Source organism: Oncorhynchus masou, chromosome 18 (genome assembly GCF_036934945.1).
Source record: "Oncorhynchus masou masou isolate Uvic2021 chromosome 18, UVic_Omas_1.1, whole genome shotgun sequence".
NCBI classification, from domain to species: Eukaryota; Metazoa; Chordata; class Actinopteri; order Salmoniformes; family Salmonidae; genus Oncorhynchus; species Oncorhynchus masou.
Window position 1 is genome coordinate 40,965,252 of NC_088229.1, and position 7,549 is coordinate 40,972,800.

The window sequence follows — 7,549 nt, forward strand, 5'->3', positions numbered from 1 at the left end:
CACAGATGGGCAATATATGACAAAAAAGCAGACAACTTACACAAACATAATTACAGTAGTAAAAAATAGGAATTAGTGTTGTGCTAATACCAGCTGCTTTGCCATGCACATGGAGCATCACTCCAACCAATTCAATATTTGACCCCAAATATAACAACCACTACTCAATATTCTGTAATTCTTCTACCCTTCAGTGGTGTATTATCAAAATATTATCCCGGTACTGACGACTTCCATTCTACCAAGCAAATCTCTCCATCTCTCCATCTGAATCTCTGTGTTGGTTCTCCCAAGAGGTATATCATGACCTGTTCAAAACAAACCCCTTTCTCCAATGATATAGGAGATGAAGGAAAACATGCTTTAATAACCCGCCTAGTTCATCCACTATCCTCGTCTTCCAAAGTGCTGGAGATCAGCCTGGAAGTTGTAGTCTGGACAGACCTTCTGTGCCAGTTTGTAGTCGGCGCTGAGAAAAAAGATGAATACACAGATGACCTTGAAGGGCTTGGCACAGATCCAAGTGGCGTGAGACTGGGTGTGTTCTGAGTAGCAGGTCTGGGAGGGATCGTAGAGGCATGGCTTTGTTTTCTTGGCTCTGTTGGTCCTCTGGTACTCCACCACGCAGTTGAGGGCCTTCATCTCCTGCCGGTGCTCATTGGGGGTGGACTGCGGCTGACTCTGGAAGTGGAGTTTCGGGCGTCCCGCATCCTCCCATTCCACGGCTTTGGAGGGAGGAACGATGCTCACTGAGATATTCCCCAGACGGGACGAGTTGTGGCGGAAGTACACACTGAAGGTGCCGTTGATGTGGTCCACTATCTTACCTGTCACCAGCAGGCTGAACTTGATGGTTTTGATGTTGAGGTAGAAGTTGCCCCACCCAAAGGTCTTCTTGACCTTGATAGGTGTTTTTATGGGGGGCTTGGATTTGGAGCCAAACTGTGACTGATCCAAGGGGAGGGAGAGGCTCTGTGACCAGCCATATGGGCCCACAGAGCTATAGCTGAAGGCCTTAGGCTTGGTGGATACATCTTTGGAAAGGTGTTTGACTTTCATTGCAGCTCCAAGGTTTCCTTCTTTCCCCCTCCTTCCTATTCCGTAGGTAAGGGGCTGTGAGGTGTTGTCAACATTTGGATCGAGGTTCAGATAGTCCAAGGTCTTCCCAGCATCCTCCTCCTGCACCTACGGACAGATGAATGAAGGACAAGTTTGATATTTTTTTTCAGTCCGTCTTTCTCTTTGTCTCTAATGAATTGCTGTCGATCTTCACATGCCTGTGGGCTTGATATGGATATAACCTTGATAAAGTAAAGGTAGAAATCTATTGATCAGTTCCAACATGATCCTAAAACTACAATTAAGAGTACATGAGTGTTAATGAGGAATTGACAAAGACATTATTAAAATGATGGGATGATGCCACGAGCTCATAAAAATGTATAAAAAGATAGTTAATCTCATCGATCCATTATCCACTCCAAAAAGACATTGGATACAGTCTCTTTGTTCTTGCCACGAGCCGTTGTGGCCCAGGAGTGTTTCATTGGTAGGTTGATTGTAACATATAGTTGGAGAGTATAGACTGTGCTGCACTAAGTGCTCATGTAAATGTGACTGTCAGACACAGCCGAGTGTGAAGTCAGCTTGGCTCCATGTGCTCTGCTGCAGCCATCTGTTATCTGTTTCATAGTTGTCAGCTACAGAAAAACGCACGCACGCACGCACACACGCACGCACACACACACATACACACACACACATACACACACACACACATTTGAGTTCTTGCCGATTTCGTGATCAGTAATCAAGATTAGGAAACAGATAAACTCATGGCAGTGGCATAATATGTCTCTTTTCTTCAAATTGGAACTGGCAACATTCCACCTCAATTATTTTCAGGCTTAAATAGACAGGGAATGATGTTCCTCAATTATCTTTGGATGAATCATTATAATGACGCTTACTAAGCTGGAAAGGCTACCACCTATTGACGTGTTCCATAAAATTACATAAATACTAATAAGCACATCAGTCATGAGGATTTTCTATCAATCCAATATTTCTTAGATTAAGTACAACGGTGGGTTGTAAAGTCTGCTACAGCCAAGCCCACGGGACCAATATTAGACAGCATAGCATGCTCCCAATACCATTCATTGATTGGTAATATGATATATCCTTACTATATACTCAGCACATCTGTATATAGAATGTTAGCCTACACATCATGAACATATAATATAGCTTTAACTACATTTCTTTTCTCTGCATGCCCTCTCATAACTACCCTCCTGTCTGTAATCCACTGTCAAACCAATGATCCATTACAGAACCCTCATCAGGCTAATGAACTCTGAGCCATTGCATTCATCTCCTCCACTAGCAGGGTGGTAAGCCAGCCATGCTCCAGCTCTAATTGGGCACCACACTCTGACAGTCATGTCCGTGGCTCTGTGTCCGGTTGTCTGTATGTCTGGCCTTGGCTGGGTTAGAATACAATCTGACATGGGAAACCTCAGCTCATGGTAATGGGGATGGCAGTGAAAGATGGTGCACGTGTTACACACGTCTCCATGGGCAATAATCCTTAGTGTACTCACATGATCGTCATGTGTGAGAATGGTGCTGGGGGAAAGAAAATAGAGGCTGCTTTTGGTAAATAGATAGATCATCAAAATGTTGTTACGGCTCACTGTGGTTCATGCTGAGCCCCCCGAGGAAAACACTCAACCTGAGTTGCGCCATAACCGAGTTAAACCAACTCTCTAATGTGAACAATGAATGCACTGTATGTTTCTCCAGATTGTGTTTGCTGAGCAAATGATCAGTTTAACCCGGCACAGCTGTCAACCCTCAGGATGATGTGTACTGTAACGACACATGGAGTTAATTTGCGACCGAAGAGGCCAATTAAATGATAACATTTCTAGTTATTATTGGTGCATGGAAAAATAAAAGTGATTAATATAGCATTAATATGGAGACTGTAAATTCCGTCTGTCTAATGATCCCAGTTCAATAAGAGTATGTGTTCTTCAATTTTTGATAGTATTATTTTAAATTAATACCTTATTCATCCAGTGCATTGATAACAAATCATGAATTTGCTAAATGTGGGTAACAGTGTCTTTACTGCTATCATCAAGAGGATTAATTAATGCTGTTACGTAAGTGAACATCTTCAGACCTTACAACTGCATAGACACAAATAGCATTTGGAATTATTTATCAGTTTGAGGGAACCAGAGTCTTCTGGGGTATGTTGAATATAAGATCATAACTTAGATAAAGAGAAATGAACTTTGAGGAAGTTCTACACTGTAATGGAAAACTGTAAATTATACTGTAATTTTTTTGTTGTATTTTCAACAGTAAATACTAAAACGTTTTACTGCGGCATACTGAACATTATGGTGCATTGTGGGAAAATGTCGTAGGTAGGGAAAGATTGCTGTATTTCGAATGGTGCTGTAATTCCACCCCACAGTTTACAGTACCTTACCATATTTTTGGAGGGCCAAAAGCCTTTTGACCACTAATAGGTGCATGGTTGTTGTTGTTTTTGGCTCAATAGCATATTTTGAGGTGTGCCTTGTAAAAGGCTATCTTTGTTGCACCCATGAGTGAGAGTGCTGTACCAATTTAACTCGTATCTGGTTAAATTTAGTGATGGGCATTCTGGCTCTTTTCAGTAAGCCTGTTTGTTCAGCTGAGCTCACCAAAAAGAATTGGCTCTTTTGGCTCCCAAATGGCTCTTTAAAAAAAACATGTTTTGTATTTTTTAATCTCAAACAGTTTGTTATAGTTTGACTATGATTGGTGTTAAAACAATTCTAATTAAGTTATTAAATTAAATCATACTCTACCTTAACCACAATGTATTTAAAAATGCATTGGTCTGTTATGAAAAATAATTATATTAAATATTTGCATTTAACGTTAAGTAACCTTTTAATGTATATACACCAAGTGCATATAAATCTAACCATTCAAAACAAATACAATCTGAACAGCATAATAGAATATTGCACCATATCAAAGAAAAATAAATAGCAATGTGCAAAACTGCAGCATCCCACTTAAAACATTAAACTGGTCCCTTTTTTCTCTCTCTTCCTTATTACCATGTTATAACCAGCAGCACACAGCAATGCTGACCATATTTTTCTTTTATGAGAGATTTGCATTCAGAAATGCAAGCTGCCTCACTTTCGAGGGACTGATGCGGTTTCTTCTCTCAGTAATTATTTGTCCCGTTTTCGAGAAAACCCTCTAAGGGAACGGATGTGGCCACTATGCAAAGTCTCCCTGTCATGACTTTAGTAAGAGGCCAGGTTCTTCCACATGCTCAGAGGATCTGCAGATCTTTGGCGGAAGGGCTCCTCCAAATAGGATCGGACCTCCATTATGGCATCTGCTGAGGGATTCCTTCGTGCTGCATCCCCAGTTGCTCTCTCGTAAAACAGCATACACAGTGACTTGCTCAAAGGGTTCCAGGACTCTGCACACCTCCTCCACCACCTCCCATTCCTCTTGGGCCAAAGCATCAACAGGTGCATTGACAATGGCCAGGGTAGAGATGATGGCATCCTTTGAATCAAGAAACCACTTCAACATATAAAATGTTGAATTGCACCTTGTAGTGCAGTCTTGTTTAGGCCTCAGCTCAGGCATCCCCATCTGGCGTTGTGTAGACTTTCGTTTTTCGTCACCTACTGTGATCCTTTGGAAGTATTCCACAGCTGCTTTCACTTTGTCCACAGTGGGCTTCATCACCTTCAGAGCATCTCCTACAATCAGGTTGATTGTGTGGGCAAGACATAGATGAGGGGTCCATTTAAACATTTTCATGGCCAGATTTTTTGGGTTGTGTTAGCTTCATTGTCGCTACAGCTACATTGTCTCAACAGTTCCTCTGCCAAGTTCTCTGAGGTGTTTCTGTCGCTGAAATCAAAGCAGTCCAGAAGACAGCCAGACATCGAAAAATCTTCAATGAAGTGACATGTAACCGACATGTAAGAAGTGGTTACCCTTGATGTCCAGCAGTCAGTGGTAAGGCAAACTGCAGTAGCTTTTTGGACTCTTTCTCACACTGAAGCCTGTGTGCTCTCGTACAGTTGTGGAATACGTGATTTTGAAAACGTTTTCCTGCTTGGAAATGTGTACATTGGATTTAGACTATTGCTAGAATTTCTAAAACCTCTGTCATCCACGATCGAAAATGACTGGAAATCGGTGGCAATCATTTTAGCCAATGCAATATCAATTTGGCCTTGTTTTACTACAGACATAGACGTTTGGCATAAACTGTTCCATAGAAGACTGCGTTGCTGTGGGTTGCGGAGTAGGCCTACTTGACTGAGTGGATGCATCTCCCGTGTGGAGGTGCTGGCTCCACCACTATCACTAGCAGGCCCCCTAGTTTTTGGAAGCTCCGCTACAGCTAGCTTCACAGTTGGGTGCACATTTCGCATATGCTGGTGTAAAGTTGTGTGTAGAACCAGCTTTATATGAGATTTTGTTTTGGCAAATTCTACACTTTGCTCTAATATTGTCTACATTAGTATAATGCATCCAAATGCTACTGTGCTTCTGACTCATTTTCCAGCTGTTGTTTTCACAGCTGTCCTTCCTCTCTCTCCTCGGCTGCTAAGTGTGTGACTGTGAGTGAGTTGGCTCGGCCCTCCCTCACGCATCTTTGGTTCATTGGTTGACACTGCGTGTCTGATTGACAGGAACAACAAGTGAGGCTGTTAGTCTGAGCAGACAGTCAGAATGAATGTGTGCGCACTTGAGAATTTAGGCCTATATTATTTTATTTCATTTTTCGTTCTTTGAATTAGTTAATTATATTAATTTAAATCTTTTGATTATTCATATCTTAATTTTTATACATTTTTATAAATAGATTCAGCTCTTCTGATATACAAGCCGGCTCCCAAAGTTCACCTACAAGAGCTGGCTCTTAGGTTGTTCGCGAACGAGTCGGCTCTATCACTAGTTATATTCCCCGTCAATTTAACATGTATACAGTCTGGGACAGATTTGAGTGGCAGCATTTTTTAAACCTGTTTTTCCAGTCCCCAGCACCAATCCTCCAGCCTCGGTCCCAGCATGACTTCCAGTCCTGGCCCCAACACCAGTACCAACCCAGGTTTTCCCAGTCCCAGCCACATCCAGCAACAACCCTGTACACCGCACCCACCTAGCACAACTGCCACCTGCTTTCAGCAACTGCCAGCCCAGACCCCTGCCCTGTAGACGCTGCCAGTTTGGAAGCCTGTGTTAAGGCCTTTAGAAATTCAAGTGATATAAAACACAAAATATTCGTTAATATTCTGTAATATTTGTAAACTTAACACTTTACTAAGCAGCCAACCGGCTTGCACCAATCCCTTGTAAAATAAAATTCTGTGAAATACAAACTAAAATTGACAGTCTAATAGTCCATTGTACAGTTGTGTACTGTGTGTCATTACACAGTACATGCTTTGGTACCATATTTATATTACAGGAAGTGTACTGTAATATGAAATACAGAATTTTCTTGCCACTAGCTTCCAGTAAGCTACTTTACAATTCATGGTAACCCCTTTACAGTGTACCCAAAGCCCTTATTCTATGTTATCACCATCAACATATCTCTGCATAGCATACAACTTCATAACTATCGACCTCTACCATAAAGACAGAGAATGTCTTATCATTGATTTCCATCTGTAGCCTATGGCTTTGTGGTAGTGTGAGGACTGACATGCTCCCTCTATGTTCAGCAGAATAATTATTCAGATAATCAATATGATCCTGTTGTTTTCTTGCCCCAGGGATGGATTTGTTATATAATGGGAATTTAATATTTTATTTATAGTTATGCTTTCACTCTCCCTCTCAAATCCGCACCACAATCACAGATTTTTCTCTGCATGTGAACACACAAAATGAAGAAGGCATGAACAGGCACAAAGACGAAACACTTTTGAGATTTTACAAAAGCCAGGTTTACTTAAACTCTCTGTATAGCATTTAATAGCCGTTTCTCTGAAGATGATTGCCAACCCTCATGTGAAAATAATGTCAAATACTGTAGCTTACCATTGGTAGAAGCCACAGACAGAAGATGGCAAAGCTGATGAATAGTATCCTCATCTCGTCCCTGAATGTCTTATGTCGAACAAATCTGGAAAGTCAAAGTCTGGGAGCAATTCCCTTGGAAGAAAACTTAGAACACTTCAAACTGATTCAAAAGTCAGAAAACGTTGTTCGTGGTTTCAATGTCACTCTGCCGTGAGGTCCATGGCTCTGTGAAAACAGGACGAACGGGGGAGAGATAAAAAAAATAGTGTTTGAGAGATTCACCTTAGTGATGATATTGGACAGCCCCTGTGATTTCATTTGTGCTCTCTAGCTCTCCCTCGCTTTCTCTCTCTCTCTCTCTCTCTCTCTCTCTCTCTCTCTCTCTCTCTTTCTCTCTGTGTCATACATTCACACGTCTGTTTGCTTCTCATCATTTGTACAATGAGAGCAAATTAGAACAAATGTGTAC

At 41.5% G+C, this 7,549-nt stretch overlaps 1 protein-coding gene across 1 annotated transcript; it reads right to left on the bottom strand.

Moving 5' to 3' along the window:
• Positions 1–313: 313 nt before the first annotated feature.
• LOC135559362 (neurexophilin-4-like) lies at positions 314–7,289 on the bottom strand. The gene is made up of 2 exons (XM_064993529.1): positions 7,099–7,289; positions 314–1,185 (listed from the first exon to the last, which is right to left on the bottom strand). The coding sequence occupies exons 1-2, from the start codon at positions 7,150–7,152 to the stop codon at positions 388–390; spliced, it is 852 nt and encodes a 283-aa protein (XP_064849601.1). The 5' UTR covers positions 7,153–7,289; the 3' UTR covers positions 314–387.
• Between the last annotated feature and the right edge of the window lie 260 nt (positions 7,290–7,549).

Coding starts and splice junctions, on each gene's coding strand:
- LOC135559362 (XM_064993529.1), bottom strand. CDS start 7,152: ATGAGGATACTATTCATCAGCTTTGCCATCTTCTGTCTGTGGCTTCTA. Junction 1,186..7,098: donor GTCTGTGGCTTCTACCAATG/GTAAGCTACAGT, acceptor ATCTGTCCGTAG/GTGCAGGAGGAGGATGCTGG.